Source organism: Quercus lobata, chromosome 8 (assembly GCF_001633185.2).
Source record: "Quercus lobata isolate SW786 chromosome 8, ValleyOak3.0 Primary Assembly, whole genome shotgun sequence".
In the NCBI taxonomy this organism is placed as follows: Eukaryota; Viridiplantae; Streptophyta; class Magnoliopsida; order Fagales; family Fagaceae; genus Quercus; species Quercus lobata.
In genome coordinates, this window is record NC_044911.1 from 59,469,915 (window position 1) to 59,490,094 (window position 20,180).

Here is a 20,180-nt window from a genome sequence, read left to right on the forward strand (position 1 = left end):
TAGAAGCGGTAATAAAAGGTTTGACCAGGTCACAACAAGAAATGATTCTTGAACAGGTCACAATGACATGTTTATCATTTAATGAAATTTCAGTTTCCAACTTGAAAATACAAACACCAGGCTTACTACATCCTAGAGTACACAGCAAGTAAAAATAAAATTACAATGATCTTCATCCTGATTTCTGGTGGCCTGTCTGGCACAAGAAGCCAATTATATGGAACAAATTATCTTTGTCCTTGCTGCAACCCTTGACATATCAGATAAATCTCTCTGGATGAAGATCTTGTGGCTTTTGGCCTCAACCATGATGCTTTTCTAAACAGTGGTTTGCATATCTGGCTGATTTCTGTGAAGGCAAAAGCCAGAAAGAAAGCAAGAATTATATCCAAACCCGTCAGCTGGAAAAGAACTAGATAGAGTAGATACTGCATTTATAAAATACAATCCAACCTTTCACATCTTCACTCTCTAAAAGCTTTATGACAAGATGGCCCCCTGTTAGAAGAACACCCTCATTCTCTAAATCAGAGGCTGAACCGTCCATCTCTTTTTCCTTCTGAAAATTATCATCCAGTGTATGTAATGTAGCTCTATCAACAGCCAAATCAAGTGCTTGCATTCCCAACTCAACTGATAAAGCTGCATCCCTAGTTGTGATTCCAGAAACCAAGGGACACATATCTGAGAGAATCACAGAAAACCCTTTCTGCTGCACAGTAGGAAAACAAAATCAAATCTGTATCCCTACACTAGTGAAAGAGAGAGACCCCCAAAATGGTTTTCCTTGGGAGAAACTAAGATCTATCAAGTTATAAAGATCCCAGTCTATCCAAATCTTAAGATAAGATGAACACTCTCATCTCTGAAGTGTTTTTGTTTCAAAGGCAAACAAGGTTAAGGGCCAACCTGTATTTAGACAAGAAGCAGAAAAAAACCTAGCATACATTGTGTAAAGGAATCAACAACTAGACCACGCTGCAAAGTAATCAAGCTTTCAAATATAGTGAACCCAAGGTGATGAACCATTGGATTAATTAAACCATTCTGCTTTGGGTAAATAAAAATTGAGTTTACAAAGAAATCATCTATAGAAAGCACATCCATTTCCATGTTTATCTACTAGCCCTTTGATGGGAAACATAAGGATCCAATAGATTATAGAACTTATAAAAACAAGAGCAAATGCAAGGAGGGAAGGTTTCAAACAAGGGACATTGAAAAGGTTGAACCAGGAAGCAAGTAATGAACCTAAGTAACACCCACCTCAATAAAGCTAGGACCACAGTTAAGGTTTACTTCTTTCTTGGCAGTGTGAGAATGGCAAAGGGTATTATGGACCTCAGATACCCCCAAAAGAAAATAGCTCAAAAATCAATGAATAATCAGATAATATGTCAAATTAAAATACATGTAGAATATACCTGAGGAGAGAGAGCCCTAACTTGGTGTTTAGGCAATTTCATGACATCAGCACAAACAGTTTTAACCCTTGCATCACAGTGACGAGGAGGAACCTTAACCTTCTGTTCTGCATATACCATTATTTCACAGAATCAAAATCAAAATCATTTCTTTCAATTTCCTTTACCCATCAAAAACAGCAAAAGAATTATTGAATATTGAAGAATAAAACATAAAAAACAACACCTTAAGATCAATGCCCACAACAACCCCACCAGTTTTAAGAGGACCCAAACTCTGGCAAGCTACCTACAACAACAAAATAATAGGCAGAACAAAACACCATGAAAAGCCATAAAAACAAAGACACCCTTTAAAACCCATCAAAAAAATTTAGTTTTTGAAATGGAAAAACCTGAAGCCAAGCACCAGGGGCGCAGCCGAGGTCGAGAACTGAGGAACCGGGTTTTATCAGCTTGTACTGCTTCTGCATCTGCAAAAGCTGTTCTTTCCCAAACAGAGAAAGATATCGGATGGTTGTGTGAGTGTGGAAAAAGGAACAGAAAATTTTAAAAGAGAGAGACAGAGAGAGAAAGGTAGTACCTTGAAGGCAGAGCGAGCAACATAGCCAAGGCGTTGAGCTTCTCTGTAGAAGAAATCTGGTGCTCCTGCACCATTCATCTCTATCTCTTTGACTCTCTGTGTTTTTTTTCCTAAAACCCTTTTTGAGGGTTTAAGGGTTTTGCAGTTTTTGGCTTTTTTTTTGGCCAAAAAAAATGGAAGGAATTTTCCATTGCCGGGATTTGAACCCGGGTCGCCTGGGTGAAAGCCAGGTATCCTAACCGGGCTGGACTACAATGGATTAGTTGGTACAGTGACTTAACATCATCAATTAAGAGCTGATGAAAAGTGTTTGTTAAGTCACAGAATTCAACCTTATTATAAACAGTATACTTTGGTCTCTCTTTTTTTTTAATGTTTTAATGTTCTTTCATACAAACACAAGGAGAAAATAGAAGACTATGGAAATTGTGAAAGAGAATTTATTATTGCATTAGTTGCCTCTTTACAAAAGAATATAGTCAAAGTAGTAGTACGAAAGAAGACAAACAAAAACAAGATAAGAAACGATTGCATAGTACACTATCAACATGAGAAATAAAATAAAATAATTACAATTGAACATGAGAAATAAGATAAAATAATTACAAAAACCAGGACTTGGTGTCCAAGTCATGTACATGTGACTTTTACATTTTTGTGATGTAAAATGAGCTGGTAATATGAGCTGTCTCTTTACTGTTTGCAAATGTCCATGATGCTTCTCAAATATATATCTTATCTCTCTATCTGATTGATAAGGTTGTGATATTCTTCTTCTTCTAATAGTGGTGAAAAAACAAGGATTTGATCATCATCGATTTGATGTAGTACTTCGATAATTTAATTCAAATCCAAAATAAACCAATTATGTGGTTTGTGAGTAATGCTAAGAGACACAAAATGTTTCATAATTGTATTCAAAACTACTAGTGTGTGATAAGTTGTGATTGGAATATTACTTTCACATAAGTCTACTATTAACACTAACTATTATCAGTAGCAAACACACCATGTTACCTCAATCGATGAAAACTTTTGTCTGCCTCTAGACATGTTGCACATTTATAAGCACAAATATGAGCATTAGTGTTCGGATGATAATATTTTTTGACCATCTAATTCATTTTTTTGGGGGCTTTTTTTAATGATTATGTATATGGTGAATTGGCATGGGTTAAAGACAAACTTAGCACAATGGACATTAAATCTAAAATGACCCAGATTTGATCTATTAGCATGGATGTTTCGTTACAAGGACATCAATTGCTCTGCAGATTCAGGTTTGGTCAAAGGTCCCCTTGCAATGCATATCGCTAGTTAAATACTCAGCATATAAAACCCAACATATATCTCCTCCCCAACCCTTTTTGTTTAACCAATTATTGGAACAGATAACCCATATTCAGTATCGCCAGCTACACTTTGAGAAATGCTGCTGCACATTCTACATTACATGTTAGAAACATAAAGTACAGTGAATACGAAAATTTGGTAAAGAAAGTAGTTCAAAATACACCATTTACACTAAATGTGAGAAGTTTAGTTTACAGGAAACATATTGGTTCACATCTTAATCATTGATCCTTGGGGTCTCATTACTTCACCTAAATACGTAAGCTGCAATTAGGCCAACCTCCTATGTTAAGAGCATGAGTTATGCAGCAAAGGAGCAGCCTTGAAAGTTCAGTTACTATGTACTGTAAACAGCTAGTCTTTTCTTGTATACATAGATATCTACGTCAAATAACCAATTGCCTGAAAAAGTTTCCATCTATGTTACATACATTTAAAATGGAATATATTTTTGTCTCTTCAAGCACAGTAAGTATTTAAGCATTGATATGCACATATATCTTTGCAGATAAGAATAGGCCTTCCACAGCATGATGATGAGCAGGTGGCCAAAAGATCACTCCCCAATTAACCTGCTCCAAAAACCAGAACGATTTAATCAAAATTAAGATCATCTATTACACAATACGCTAATGGCAAGACAACGCTAACAAAGATAAATTTTAATTTAACTAGAAAGCTTTAATACCTTAGCTTTGTGTATAACAATGATCATGCATTTAACAATCAGACCTCCAAAAAGAGAGTACAAAAATATTTCGTCCCTTCCAGCCCTGTAGCAGACACTGGCTATCTTCATCAATAACAAAATCCTTGTGGTAGCGTGATTTCACCGTGTCCTTTGCAGTGTTCATCATCTCCTGATTCAAAGGAAGCTGCCTAAATCCAGCCCTCACATTCCGAAGCTGCCACTGTTTGTATGTCTCTGGCCTCTCAACCCTCTCTGAGCCCTCACAAGCTATGACATTCATTGCCTGCGGCCCAAATGACTCACTCTCAAGAAGCATCCTCTCCAGATTTTCACGGGACAAGTAGGTGTCAAGCATTTCAAATAAAGTAGAGAAGTGGAAAAGAGCCTGTCGAAATCTTGAAGTAAAGAAGGGTACACCATGGGCTGCATTGACAACACCCTGTATGAAAACATGTGGATTCATCTTCCTAATCAGTTTCAAGACAACATTTCTTGGACTCTCTACCACTACTGTCTCATCAAGTAGGTATTTGAGCGAATACATAGAATTCACAACAAGCACCTCATTATTGTCAAGTTTGAGATCTTCAATTTGAATGGTGTCCCACTTTTGTGCTATTCCATTGAACTCAAATGGAACATTGAAAGTCTCCGCATAGTTTGCCAAGCGGCGCCCTGTCTCCTCAACCCTCTGTGCTGGTCGGAAACCTGGTTCTGCAAAATCAATCCCAGTAATCCGAAGCTTAAGAGGTCCACCAGGCCTTGCGGAGAGCTGTTGTATGAGGGAAGGCCATTGAAAACCATAAAGAATACCAAAATCAACAATGTGGAGTCTTGTTTCGTTCTCAACTAAATTCATAATTGTCTTACTTGAGAAGAAATCAAAAACCTTTAAAAATGGAAATGCAGTATAAAACAGATGGTAAGCTTTCAGTACATCAGCAGCTGACGTTCGCCTAGTCATAATGACTTTGTAAATCTGAGTACCAGAGCCAGCAATGCGTGCCTGAAGACCATTGGCAAAATAGTGAGCCATTCTCTGCATTCCATCCCCTACAGGAGAAGCATGCTGTCTGATCTGCTTCAGTTGCTCAGTGGCTGTCCTCTGATCATCTGCTGCAATAGCTTCTGCACAAAGTGTCAAAAGAGTTCTCAAATCCACCACACCCCTTTTACCTCCAGTCTTCCTCCGATTGGCCCTTACATTAATTGACCTTTTGGACCGATCATTTGGCTGTATGTTCTTGCTTTTCTCATTCAGCACAGCTTCACAAAGAACAGAATCATCTTCTTCAGAGTGTAGCAAAACCATATCAAACATTTCCGGACTCACAGTAGATTCAGTAGAAGTTGCTGACTGCTTGCTACTCCTCCCTTCTTCTAAATTCACATCCTCAGAATGAGGGTTATTTTTTGCCCTCAAGCCATCCAGGGAGTACAGATTCCCATCTTTCTTCTCAGCCTTACAAAAGGTATTCTTACTTTCCTCCTTCTGCTCTTTGACAAGAAATGAATTACTCTCCCAATCAATAACAAGACCGTCGCCATTTGGAAGAAACTTACTCGCTTCCTCAAACCCTCTCTTAAATTGCAAAATAAACTCACTGTCATAAAGTGTTTCAGGAATAGTACTAGTGCCTTCCAACAAGCTATAAGATGGCTCAGACGTGGACAGAGGAGCAATAATTGAGGATTCATACTGAACCAAATCACAATCCCAGCCATGAATCACAAAGTTTTTATTGCTAGTACTACAACTAGAGTCACTGTGATTTAAAGTATAATATTCATCAGAGCTTTCATGGTTTTGGGCCACATAATAAGGCTGAACATTATCAGGAGAAGGTGGATACTTCTCTCCAAGAAGCTCATATAATGATTTTTCAGCAGCCTCAAGTACTTCAGACCCCTGAAGCATGTAGTCCTTCTCTTCCATATCTTCTTCCATAAGCATCTGGTTGATGTACTTGAGAACTGCATCACTAAAATCATAGTCCACATGTAAATCTACTTCTGGTATCACACTAAAAGTAGGGGTTAAGTCACTGGGGGTTGCATCAGGTGGCCAAAATGCAAAACTTGCACAGTTTTGCTCAACAAAATTACTCTCAGTATCAGTATAAATCTCATCACTGAATTCCAATACAGAAGTGGAACCGTAGAATTCGCTCAAGGTTTGATGATCCATGACCATCTACATAAAAAGAACTAATACCCACAACACAAAAAGGTTTACCCAGAAAGTATTTTTTCCAGAACTGACTCCCTCCACTTAAATCTCCCACAGAAGTCTATTTCAAAACCCAGAATACAAAACCCTCAGCAAAATGAAATGCTACATAGAAACATGTGCAACTAGATCAAGAAAAAAAAAAGTTGAGATCTTTGGCAATAGATTGCATCAGAAGTGTAAGTTGAACATTGAATAAAGAAAATTAACACATTAAAACAGATGACAAAATTTACAACTATTGGAACACTAGTATTTGCTACAGTTTTGAGTACAGATTTACAATGGGACTTTTGTCCTAGGAAACATCAAATCAATCTTTTCTAGCTTAACGGTTTGAAATTAAAGCAGTAGCTAGTCAACGATGAAGTACCTGAGCTCAGCTCTTCAGATTTTGTTCCAGTAAAAGTGAAACAGAAAGAGAGGCTAGCTAGACCAGGCTTTGAATTGTAAGTATGGAATTTTAAGAAAAGAAAATGAAAATGAAAAAAAAAAAGGTTCTCTTTTGACATTACTTATAGGAAATTAGTATAAAATACAAAATCTTTTATTTCTTATGGGATTAAATATAGAAGAAGAATGAATAAGTAAGAAGATTCCAGCAATAGTGACCCCCAAAAAAATAAAAATCAACCAGTAGGAAACAGACGACAGGAAGAGTCATGTCAGAGCCGCAGTATTTTAGTCAGAAAGCAGAAAACATCTCCTCTATATGTGTGTCAATTATACTACTTTTGATTTTAGTTAAAGCAATCAAAGTATTCCACTTTGGATCTTCTCAACCAAAAAAAAAAAAAAAATTCTCTGTATATTCTTTATTCAACAAACCAATAACTAGATGACACCTATGCCAAATTAAGAATTTTAGTCCCCGTCAGCTACTTTTAGGATCTGACTAGAATTTGATACTCAGGCTGCGTTTGTTTTGTTTTGGTGTAGAGTGTAATACATTTTTCAAATTTTTGAGTGTTTGGCCCAGCTGAATATGTCAAATTACACAATGAGGTGTAAATTATTTTAAGCCTCTCAAAGGGCATAGAACAATTTATGCCCAAATCACAACTCAATTGTCGTTGTTGTCACCACTCCTACGCTAATCTCATAAGACTCGTGTCTCATTAACATGTGAGTCCATAGAAGAGAATTATTGTATGCGCCAGTTCTATAAGACCGATGTCTCACTGACATGTGGATCCCATACACATAACGAAAGAGAGAAAACGAATTGAAGAAACTGAAAATTTGTTATTCAGATGAGTAAAAGTGGTTACCAAAGTAATTAGCAACTACTTTGTATATAAACACAAAACAGGGACTAACATTTCCCGCCTAAAATAACTAACTAACAGATTTATCAATACAACAAATCACATTTTGACACTTGGCTTCTTTATTACTTGACAGCTATTTCCTACTTCCCTTTTCTTCTTTTTCTGACACGTGGACCCTTTTTGATCCTTTTCTGTTATTTTCTTCTTTACTTTGCTCATGCCACTGTTCTTTCCTTCTTCAGTTTTAACACTCCCCCTCAAGTCCTAAACTGGAAGGTTAGGGACTTGAAGTAGAGCTTTAGTCTGCAATTGCTTTGGCATGAAAATATCCTTTAAGCCTAACTTCCTTGTTAATCTTGTGAAAGAATTAAAGCCTAAAGCTTTAGTGAAAACATCAGCTTCTTGAGCATTTGTGGCCACATGAAAGGTCTTAATCATTCCTTCCAAAATCTTGTCTCGAACCAGATGGCAATTCACTTCAATATGTTTAGTCCTCTCATGGAAGACTGGATTAGTAGCTATGTATAATGTTGCTTGATTGTCACAGAAAAGCATAGCTGGTTTAGGATGTTCAATCTTCAAATCCTTAAGTAACTGAAGCACCCAAGTAATCTCACATGTTACACTAGCCATTGCTCTATATTTAGCTTTTGCTGAGGATCTTGAGACCACCCCTTTTTTCTTTGATCTCCATGATATTAAAGACTCTCCCAAATAGACTGCATAATCTGTCAGAGATCTCCTTGTATTAGGGCATCCAGCCTAGTCTGCATCACAGAATGATTTAATGTGCAAATTAGAATTGCTTGAGAAGAAGAGTCCCTTTCCTAGTGACCCTTTGATATACTGAAGAATTCTATGAGTTGTAAGCAAATGAGGCTCCCTTGGTTTTGAAACAAACTGACTTAACCTATAGACAGCATAGGTAATGTCAGGTCTTGTTAATGTTAAGTATAATAATCTCCCAATTAGCCTTTTGAATTGCCCAGGGTCTGCTAGTAGCTTCCCTTCATATTTTGAAAACCTTAAGTTTTGCTCCATAGGAAATCTAACTAGTTTGGATCCAAGAAAACCAATATCTTTCAAAATTTCAAGGGCATACTTCCTTTGATTCAAGCTTATACCTTCATCAGTCCTTGCCACTTCAAGACCTAAAAAGTACCTTAAGGAACCAAGGTCTTTCAACCAAAACCTGTCATCAAGCACCTTCTTCAAACTGTCAACACTGGCAGGATTGTTTCCTGTGAGAAATATACCATCAACATATACTAAGAGCACTGTAAAAGAAGACCCTTGAGTGTGAGTAAACAATGAGTAATCAAATTTTGATTGAACAAATCCCATTTGAAGAATAGTCTTGGAGTATTTGTCAAACCATTGCCTTGATGCCTGTTTGAGATCATAAAAACTCTTATTTAATTTGCATACAATGTTCTCCCCCTTGCCATGAAAACCAAGTGGTAAGCACATATAGACATCTTCAACCAAATCACCATGTAAGAAAGCATTATTAACATCCAACTGATGAAGAAACCACCCTTTCACAACAGCCAAAGAAAGCATAATCCTGACAGATACAGATTTAGCCACAGGGGAAAAAGGTTAGAATAGTCCAAGCCAAACGTTTGAGTAAAACCTTTAGCAACTAACCGAGTCTTATACCTTTCAATAGAGCCATCAGGGAGATATTTAACCCTATATACCCACTTACAACCAATAGGGTACTTACCAGGAGGTAAAGGAACCAAAGTCCAAGTATTATTAACCTCTAAAGCCTCTATTTCCTTATCCATAGTAGCCCTTCATTCAGGATATTGAATTGCCTAATGAAAAGAGGCAGGTTCTAAATAAGTGGAATTGACTGCCATGACAAAGGAATGAAAAGTAAGGCCAAGGTGAGAATAGTCCAAATAAGCTGAAAGATCATATGGCATACCAGACCTAGGCTTAATGCTAACAGACTTGCAAAAATAATCAAAGAGATAAGGGGGACGTTTATGAGATCTAGAGGATCCTCTAAGAGTAGGGAAAGGAGCAGTAGGTAAGGAAGAAGGTGATACATCAATGATAGGGTCAGTGGGCAAGGAAAAATGGACAAATTGGGAAATAGAAGAGAGTAATATGTCAGTAATGGCTGCAAGAGGAATAGGTGTAGGAAGGGCAACAGGTTCTGCAGAAGAATCTGCAACAAGAAAGACATCAATGTCCACAGTAGATGTGGAAGTAGTGTCTACAACAGGTGTGGAATTAGGGTCAACAGACAAATGTGGATCAGAAGTAGGAAGAGATGAAGGGGATGCAATGTCAATAGAGTGGGAAGAACAGTCTGAAGTGCAATGAGGAAAAATCATGTCATCTAGATATGAATTGGAAGGTTGGGAAGAAAGAGCATAGGGAAATATATACTCATAGAAAATGATATTTCTTGAAATGTAATGGAATTGGAAGTAAGGTCCAAAACTTTGTAACCCTTGATGCCATGGGGATAGCCTAAGAACACACACTTCCTAGCCCTAGGTGCAAACTTGTCCCTATTATGAGGTAAAGTAGAAATAAAGCACAAACAACCAAAACATTTGAGATGATTATAAGATGGTGGAGAGTTGAAAAGAAGTTCATATGGACTTTTGTTACCTAAGGACCTGCAAGGAAGCCTATTGATCAAGTAAATAGCAATTAAAATACAATCTCCCCAAAAATACAAGGGAATCTGTGATTGAAATCTTAAAGCCCTTGCAACATTGAGAATACGTTGATGCTTCCTCTCAACAACAACATTTTGTTAAGGGGTATCAACACATGTCAATTGATGCAAGATGCCATGAGATTGAAAGAAATCCTTAAGGTAAAACTCAGTGCCATTATCACTTCTAATAGATTTAATTTTGCAATTAAACTTAGTATTCACCATAGAAGCAAACTATGGAAGATAAAGTTGTATTTCAGACTTGTGTTTAAGCAGATATACCCAAGTACATCTAGTAAAATCATCAATAGTACTAGTAGCAAATGGACCCCAGAGATCACAATGGATCAAATCAAAAAGTTTATTGGATACATGAGTACTGGAAGCAAAAGGAAGCTTCTTTTGTTTTGAAAAATGACAAATGTCACAACAAGAAGTAGTTTTATTAGTATCTACAACATGTACAAATTGCTTCAACAAGTGAAGTTTGGAATGAGAAGGGTGTCCTAATCTACTATGCCATAAGGCTAATGAAGAAACGAAACTAACAGCAGTAGCAAGAGCAGATGCATGAGGTCTACAATCTGAATCTTGCAGCAAAAATAAGCCATTGTGTGCTTTACCTAGACCAATCGTGCTTCATTGACCAAGGTCCTGAATAAAATAACAATTACCAAGAAAAATGAGGCAACAACAAAGTGATTTAGTGAGTTTGGTAACTGAAATCGAATTGAATGTACAGAACATCAGTGAGAATTAATGTAGAAGAAACATGCACTATGTCTATATCTGTTACTTAAGCTTGTTCCCCATTTGGCAAATAGACACAAGTATGGACAATTGAAGTGATTGTGGTCAATTGAGCAACAGAATGAACCATATGATCTGTTGCTCTAGTGTCAATGATCCAAGTATTAGACTTGTAAGCATGCCTATCAACAACTTGAGTAGCAAATATAGAATGAGAAAGATTGGGTGAAATCCAATAAGGATTACTTGAGAAATTAGATGAATAGGAGTGGGGAGATGATGTGGAAGGTAAAGGTTGTGAAATAGAAGGATAAGGTGCCATAACAGAAGCAGCTTGGTAAGCAGTTTAAGCATCATTGCCTAATCTAGAAGCCATATAAGTCTTCAGAAAATTTAGAAATTGCTCACATTGAGCCTGTGACATTAGAACCTGTGGGCTAGCTTGCACATAAGAACCTCCAACAGAGTGACCAACATGGTTCTATGAAGCAATATCTGATTAAATACAAGCACCAGAAGGTTGAACACCAACATTTTGTAAGACTCCAGTAGGCAAAAAACCAGAATGCACATTTGGGGAAAGAATATCCAATCCACAATTCCCTAAGGTCTGCATTGAAGCAACCTGATTTGCCATAGCCTTGTTGCCTCCTTTTGGTTTGTAACCTGGAGGATAGCCATGGAGTTTATAGCATTTATTTGCTATATGTCCAGTAAGCCCACAATAAGTGCACAGACCTATCTTTCTTGCCATTACCCCTTTACCACCATTCTTGTGTCCTTGATGACCAAGAAAACCTTTGCTATTATTCACAAACATAGCAACAACATCACCTGATTGAATCGTATTAAAACCTTGACCAATATTCCTTCTTTTCTCTTCTTGCAAAACCAGAGAACATACTTTGCTAAGAGAAGGAAAATGCTCAATTAACAAAATCTAACTAATAATATGTCCTGAACTATCATTTTGTCCCATCAAAAACCTAAAAACATGCTCCTTATGCTGAGCATCAAGTTGAGAAGACTTAGAACCACAAGTACAAGCACAAGTGCAGACTATGAAAGGTTGGTAATTAACATATTCATCCAACAAAGTCTTAAATTTTGTGAAATAAGAACTCACCAATAGTGATCCTTGTGCAAGATGTGAAATCTCTTTCCCAAGCTCAAATAGCCTTGGAGTGTTACCCTGAGACAGCCTGTCCTTAAGATCAATCCACAGATCTTTTGCATTATTGATGTACATAACACTGGCCTTCAAATCCAGACTGAGTGAATTAGTTAACCAAGAAAGCACTGTAGTATTGCATCTGCTCCACGAATTGTACAATGGAGAAGATGAATCAGGCTCTAGAATTGATCCATCCACAAAACCAAACTTGTTTCTGGAACTCAAGGCCAAGAACACAAATCTTGCCCAACTCATGTAGTTTTCTAGACCAGTAAGAGGTTGTGAAGTAAGAATGAGATCAGGATTCTCATTCGCTGGAAGAAAGAAGGGATTATTCGCAGATTCATCTGCCATTGCTACACTTGAAGAAGGCACTGAGTGCGCAATTTGAGATTGAGTATTAGTTGTGGAATCAGAAGCCATGAATGAGAAAGAAAACAAAAACTAAACTTTATTTAGGAGCTGAGAAAACGAAAGAAAATCTCTCAAATCAGAAAACTTGCTCTGATACCATGTAAAACAAAGTGAAAGAGAGAAAAGGAATTGAAGAAACTAAAAAATTGTTATTCAGATGAGTAAAAGTGGTTACCAAAATAATTAGCAACTACTATGTATATATACACAAAACAGGGACTAACATTTCTCGCCTAAAATAACTAACTAATAGATTTATCAATACAACAAATCACATTTTCACATTGGGCTTGTTTATTAGTTGACAGCTGTTTCCAACTTCCATTTTCTTCTTTTTCTGACACGAGGACTCCCTTTGATCATTTTTTGTTATTTTCTTCTTTACTTTGCTCATGCCACTATTCTTTCCTTCTTCAATTTTAACAAACACAAACCAAACATGTTATTGTTGTCGCTCCCCCCCCCCCCCAAAAACAACCAAAGTCACTCTTTTCATATTCAATCAATAAGATTTTCTCTCTTCGTCTCTCTCATGCAATCGTCCAATCTACTTTTTTCTCTTGTTGACATCACCATAGAAAATCCAAAACTTCTAGACTTCTTTTAATTAAACTCCTTCAAGAATGACACGTCTACTTCAAACTAGAACTCTATGATCTCAATGCATGCATTGGTACAAGGCAAAGATGAAAGGACTCTATGGTTTCACTTTCAACAAACATGCATTTTTTAAATTTCTTGGTTAAAGGTATAACATGAAGATGCATGACATAGACCTAGAATTAGAACAAGAAAGATGTTTTTGAGTTTTGAAAACAAAGGCTCTAAAGATGCTCAATGGTATGGCACCCTTCTCAGGTTAAAAATTTGTGTTTCACTTGAATTTATAAGTAGGTTAAGATTGTTAATAGTTTTGTAACTCAATGGTATTATTTGGTCTCCTTTATAAGGAGAACCCCGGTTCAAATTCCGTTCTTTACTTATTGTAATTATTGAATTATTAAAATAAAAAAAAAAGTTATAATAGCACAATACAACTTTCTCCTATTGGAATTAGACAAACAAAGTCTGACTCGTGTGAGGGACAAACAAATTTTCAAGTTGAGATTTTCCAAGTTGCGAATCTTCTACTCAAAAAGCTTTTGTTTCTTCACATATGCTCAAGTGTTACAAACCCTAAGGACAGTGGCAACGCCACGTTTATGTCAGGGTGTTCCTAGGAACACCCTGACCTGAAAAAAAAATTATATATAATAATTAAAAAAAATTTATTTGTTTACCCTTTAAAAAAAATTAGGAACACCCTCAAAAAAAATTTCAAGCAAGCCCACCAGGAAAACAAAAGCCCAAAAAAAATTTGAACTAAAATCTGAAGAAAAAAAAAAATTGTAACAAGCAAGCCCACTAGGAAAAAAAAGCCCAATATACTGAAAACAGAAACCCACAGATTCTCAAAAAAAAAAAAAAAAAAAAACTGATCGGTACAAGACTGATCGGTGCAAGCCCAGCAAAGAGCAAACCCAGGCCACGGATTCTTAACAAATATAATAATAATACCCAATCATATTTTAAACTAAAACAATTCCTAACCTAATAAGAACCTCACGGCCTCACTTGAATCACTTCTCAACAGCAACAGCAGCGACTCAACAAGGCATTGAAGGCAACGATTCTCAAAAAAAAAAAAAAAAAAGACTCAGCAAGGCAGGAACAGCAACACTAAATGCCCAGAACAGCTCTACGATGGCAAGATTGGATATTGATTTGGCCCAAATCGGAGATTACAAGATCGACAACAGCAAAAGCGAGATCGGCAATGGCAAAAGCGAGATCAGGAAATAAGAACCTCAGCCTTCAATGTACTGCGGCGGCGCCGCGCCTAACCTCAAGCAAGTATTTCAGTTCTCTCTCTCTCTCTCTCTCTCTCTCTCTCTCTCATATTAATACTCATAGTCTGACTTGTGTTGTGACTTGTGAGTCTTGTGACTTAGACTTATCTTTTGATAATATAATTGCTTAGCTTTTGTCTTTTTGTGTAAGTGTATGTAAATATAAAAATATGTAATTGTGTTGAAATTGATGATCGGCTCTTGTCTGAGTTGTCTCTTAGTGTGGGGTGGATGGGGGCGTGGCATTGAATTGGGGTAGTGGTCTGTGGTCCCTTAAAAGTAAGTGAATACACATTATAAAAGAAAAAAAAAAAAAAAAAAAAAAAAAAAAAAAAAAAAAAAACTATGTTAAGCTGTTTTGCAGTGTAATATTATTTAATTACATATTTATGTTTTAATATTCTAAAACAGTAATTGTAATGTTAAATGATTTGAGTGTCAAAAAAGAAAAACCAAAATGATTTTTTTTTATTTGAAGTTTACTTATTTGGATCAATAATTTTATGTTGTATAAGAAAATATAAATATATATTATTTTTAAATTTTTTTTAGAAACCCCGAAACACCCTGAAATAGTACGTTGAAATAGATCGGTACCGAAATATTCCGTTTCACTAAATAAAACGAAACATGGTCCAAAACGGTATTCATAACATTGCTTTCAAGCAAAAAGAAAAGGCTAACAAAAAAAAATTTTGAACTAAAATCTAAAAAGAAAAAAATTGTAACAAAGAATCTGAAGAAAAAAAAATTGTAACAAAGCAAGCCCACCTAGGAACACCTCGAAAAAAAGTTCCTGGAATTGCCACTGCCTAAGGAAAAATACAATGTCAACAGATATTACCAATCATAAATAGTAACAAAGTTATATCCATTTTCTTTGAGAAGAAACTTCGTTTGCACCAATACTGGTCTTCAACACAACAGGATTTGAAGCTTGTTTGAGGCCAACATTGGTCTTAAACACCATACAAAATCAATTAAGCAAAAATAAACAACATTTCAGGTGTAATGTATATTGTAAAATTTTGGGTCATTGATCTTTCTTTGCTGGAGTTTCTATGTTGGATAATGAATGAATTATTTACCAAAATTTTATCTAAGAAGAATAATCTTCAGTTGAAATGCATCAATATCATGGTAAAGCATAAGCCATTTAAAAAATTTTAAACGACGTGGCACTATAAAAAATAAAATAAAACCTAAACCGTAATTTTTTCTATTCTACTTAAATATATTCAAACTAGGTCGTCCATCGTTAATTGCTTCCATGGCCTCTAAAATGGTAGGTGATATTATGTGTATAATATAATATTGAGATTGGTATCACTCATGTGAGATTCACCTTTATATGAGAATCTTATATGCAACTAGTATACAAATAATAAAATTCTAAATGAATTATGGAGTAAGCATGATTCAATTAAGACAAATTAGGATCATCTTTACAAAATCTAAAACCTTTTTATTTTTATTTATACTGCCATCCCATGACCCATTAAATTTATTTCTTTTCTTTTTATTATTATTGTAAGGACTTGATTCGAGTTCCTTATCCCAAAGGTTGGGACTTAGGCCCACAAAACCCAAAACAATGAATTTGTAGAAAGTGGGTTGGAAAAACTGGGCTTTAATGATTCAAACCAATACTAAGTAAGGTTGATTCGAGAATTCCAGACGGGGTTGTTTAGGCCCAAAACAAAACCCAAAACAATGAATTTGTAGAAAGTGGGTTGGAAAAACTGGGCTTTAATGATTCAAACCAATACTAAGGTAGATTGAAATGACAAAAGAATGAAAACAGACGGGTTTATGTTGAAGAAAAACGCCCTCGGCAATATCCGAGGAGCACAACTCTTATATATTGCTCTTAGATTTGATTACAAGATTGGTTTCTGATTGCTACAATATTTTCCCTTTGATTTCTCGATCTCTTTCCATGGTGGGTTCCTTCCATTATATAGTTCCCTTTAAACGATCTTGGCCTTCCACCTGTTGACCATCCAAGCCTCCACTTGAGTACCTGTCCCATTGACAACCCTCAGGCTCATTTGTGTGTTGGGCGGCCAATATAGCCTTGTTCAAGGGTCTTCTCCACATTAATGCAGCAAGAAAGTTAGCTGCAAAGCCTTTAATGCGGTGGTATCAGCTTTCCCTCTAGATATTTTAGGACTTCCCTCTGCACTTTGTTTTTGCAATGCTTATTTGTGCCCATAGAATTTCCAAGAACGTCCCCCTGGATGGCATACCACCTATTCGAACCTCGGCTTTGTTTTTCCGAGGTGACATTCGTCCTCAGTCTATACGTCCGTGCCATTATGGCCAACACTGACCTCAGCATCTGCTAACATGGACTCCCTTCATAACATTTACCCTTTCTCGAATGGTCTCAATCCTCGGCTCGGGCTTTAGGCCTAGTTCGTATAGGGGTAATGGGCTCCTGGACCCAATATCCCTACAATTATTATATTTTTTTTCGGGACCAAGGCCTATTTCATATATGAATTTTTTTATCAAATTATTTCATATATGTGATCAACAGTCTTATTGTTAATTCCCTTTTAAGAAAAAGTCCACTTCTAACTCAACAACCATATAAAAGTTCTTAAACAGGTACAAGTACAAAGCCCACCACAGTATACCCATTGTCCATTTATATCAAAAACATTATTCAAAACGAGCACGATTCTTTTGATTCCTTTTCTCTACAGATTGGTTAATTATAAAAAGATTAATCAATCTCCTAAAAGTAAGCAATAATATGATTAAAGGTTTGAAGAAGGGAGACATGAACAGAGACATGAAGATGGGTATCAAATGATAGCACATCAGTACGAGGACACTTGATTTCTTTTTCTTTTTTTGTTGGGAGGGGGGGGGGGGGGGGGGGGGGGAAGGTATTTCTTTTCTTTTTACCTAAGAATATGAGGACAACTATTTCATTTCTTGGATGTAGAATCAAGTATGTCTAGATGAAAAAAAGTATGTCCCTGTCACAGTGCTCACATGTGACACAACGTGGCTTCACACATTTGTAGGAGAGAGCCTAGCATAAATTAAAGTACATTCTACTTGCATTTGTATTTTCTAATTCTCGAATCCAAAAGCTTTTGCTAATTTTTATTAATAGTACTTACTCTCTTAATTCTCGAATATTTTTAAATACCACTTTATGTAGAAAAAAATAATAATAAAAAAATGATTTTTCCATTAACTAAGCAATAAATAAAGGACTTGTGTCTGGTGCTCTGAGTGTAATCCACTCGACGGGATATAGACATGACACGTGCTTGACTGATTCTTTCACTTATCATGTTAGAATGAGAATTTTACGGTGTGATTATCAACATTTATACAGTGAATCTAAACAGGATATAGACATGACATGTGCTTGACTGATTCTTTTACTTGTTTGTGTGATTATCAACATTTATAGCCAAATTAATTTGATACCTCCACCTTTCACCTTCCTTTTGGGTACGTATCTAGCCCAATATCTAAAATAATTCATATTAGCTCATTAATCACCACAATTAAAAAGAATAAAATAGTCTCTCTCATTTTCAATGTGGGATTAAACATTTTCACTAACTCCTCATCTTCCATATTCACTCTCACATCTTTACATTTATGTTATAACATTTATTCATTTTAATTATTTAATATTAAAATGCTCCAACATATTGTAAACAGCTAGTCCTGTCTTGTATGTACATCAAAAGCCAATTGTCCCATCTTTATTGACACATTACTTTTACAATGGAATAACTAAGCATCGATATTCACATATATCTTTGCAGTTAAGAATAGGTCTTCCATAGCATCATGATGACCAGGTGGCCAAAAGATCACTCCCCAATTAATTAACCTGCTCCAAAAATCAATGCTATATAATCAATATTAAGATCATCTATTATACAAAACACTAATGACAAAACAACACTAACAAAGATAAATTGTATGCCTCCGGCCTCTCGATCCTCTCTATGCCCTCACAAGCAGTGACATTTGTTGCTTGCGGCCAATATGACTCATTCTCAAGATGCATCCTCTTCAGCTCACGGGAAATGTCGATCTCAAGCATTTCAAACAAAGTAGAGAAGTAGAAAAGAGCCTGTCGAAATCTTGAAGTAAAGAAGGGTACACCATGGGCTGCATTCACAACCCCCTGTATGAAAACATGTGGATTCATCTTCCTGATCAGATTCAAGACAGCATTTCTTGGACTCTACCACTACAGTCTACTCAAGTAGGTGTTTGAGTTTAAACATACAATTCACGACAAGTACCTCATTATTGTCAATTTTGAGATCTTCAATTTGAATAGTGTCCCACTTTTTTGCTTTTGCATTGAACTCAAATTTGAACATTGAAAGTCTAGAATAGTTTGACAAACAAAAAGTTATGCACGAAAAAAAACTAAAAGCTAGATTATGAACGGAGATAAAAAGCAAAAAGTAAATATATTTTTGCCTAGCGGTTGCATATAACATCTCTCATATCTAGACGAGTCTCACCCTTATGAGATTCACCTTCATATATGAATGTTATATACAACAGTTATACAAATAATAAATTCTAAATAAAATATGGAACAAGCATGGTTCATTTAAGACAGATTAAAACCATTATTCAGAATCTAAAACCTTTTTATTTTATTTTCTTTTGGATTTATACTACCATCCCAAGTGCCATGGCCCATGGCATTTTAAGTCTTTTTCATACATGAAATTTTTTGTTGGAAATATTTTATATATATGATCAACAGTCTTATTGTTATTAAATAAAAAATAAAAAATAAAAAATTGTTCCACTTCTAACTCAACCACCATATGAGAGACACAACACAACACAACATGCCCATTGATATCAGAAAAATTAATCAAAACAAGCATAACACTTTCGATTTATTTTCAGATTGGTTAATTATAAAAAGATAAATCAATCTCCTAAAAGTAAACAATAAAAGGTTCGAAGAGTCTACCAATAGACCCAAAAGAAAAAGAAAAAGAAAAACGAAGAAATAGGAACTATGACAGAGAGACAGGAAGAGTAGGGAGACAACAACAGGAGAAAGCATCTGATTTCACATCAGTACGAGGATACCCAATTCGTATTCTTTTTAGTGAATATATATAAGAGGACAATTATTTCGATTCTCGAATGTTTTATGTCCGTTCTCACAGTGCTCGCATGTGACACAACATGATTCACAATTGCAAATGCTTTTTGCTAATGTTTAATATTTTCTCTTGTAAACTCTTTTTTTGGGCCCTTTTTCATTAAACGAGGCATCCAAGATTTTTAATTACCCCTTTATGTAGAAAAAATATATATGTATAGATTTTTAAATACCCAATTGATTCTTCCGTTAACCAGGCAATAAAACAAAGGACTTGTGTTTGGCACTTTACATCTAATCTATTGGAGATTCTCCAAAAAAATATATATTTATATAAAAAAAAGTCTAATTTATTGGATGGAAATCACGAGATACAGACACGACATGTGCTATATTGATTCTTCCAATTTATCACGCGAGGTATGAGAATTTTGCGGTGTGATTATCAACTTCCATACAGTGAGTTTAATACTTTTTGCTTTGTATGATATTTATTGGGACCATGTTTAGGCTTAAGTTCAACTTGATGTATCTTGATGTATCAAAATCAAAACTTCATCAGTGGTCTCTACCTTTAGTCTCCATTTGGAAAC

The 20,180-nt window shown here is 35.8% G+C and overlaps 2 protein-coding genes and 1 non-coding gene across 7 annotated transcripts; all 3 read right to left on the minus strand.

Annotated features, from left to right (window-relative positions):
• Positions 1 to 45: 45 nt before the first annotated feature.
• Positions 46 to 2,393, minus strand: LOC115954854 (ribosomal RNA large subunit methyltransferase E). Of its 2 annotated transcripts, none has more exons than XM_031072814.1 (6): positions 2,008 to 2,393; positions 1,820 to 1,906; positions 1,651 to 1,713; positions 1,425 to 1,526; positions 454 to 712; positions 46 to 349 (listed from the first exon to the last, which is right to left on the minus strand). In XM_031072814.1, the coding sequence occupies exons 1-6, from the start codon at positions 2,083 to 2,085 to the stop codon at positions 228 to 230; spliced, it is 711 nt and encodes a 236-aa protein (XP_030928674.1). In that variant the 5' UTR covers positions 2,086 to 2,393; the 3' UTR covers positions 46 to 227. The 2 variants fall into 2 exon arrangements, with proteins under 2 accessions (XP_030928674.1, XP_030928676.1); XM_031072816.1 differs by having other exon boundaries at positions 454 to 709; positions 2,008 to 2,392.
• TRNAE-UUC lies at positions 2,193 to 2,266 on the minus strand. The gene has a single exon. It is a non-coding gene; the product is annotated as a tRNA-Glu (tRNA).
• Positions 2,394 to 3,559: 1,166 nt separating the features above from the next.
• Positions 3,560 to 6,946, minus strand: LOC115954518 (scarecrow-like protein 30). Of its 4 annotated transcripts, none has more exons than XM_031072387.1 (3): positions 6,655 to 6,946; positions 4,049 to 6,386; positions 3,560 to 3,932 (listed from the first exon to the last, which is right to left on the minus strand). In XM_031072387.1, exon 2 carries the CDS (start codon positions 6,243 to 6,245, stop codon positions 4,080 to 4,082), a length of 2,166 nt encoding a protein of 721 aa, XP_030928247.1. In that variant the 5' UTR covers positions 6,246 to 6,386; positions 6,655 to 6,946; the 3' UTR covers positions 3,560 to 3,932; positions 4,049 to 4,079. The 4 variants fall into 4 exon arrangements, with proteins under 4 accessions (XP_030928247.1, XP_030928246.1, XP_030928248.1 ...); XM_031072386.1 differs by having other exon boundaries at positions 4,049 to 6,406; XM_031072388.1 differs by having other exon boundaries at positions 4,049 to 4,490; positions 4,614 to 6,946.
• Between the last annotated feature and the right edge of the window lie 13,234 nt (positions 6,947 to 20,180).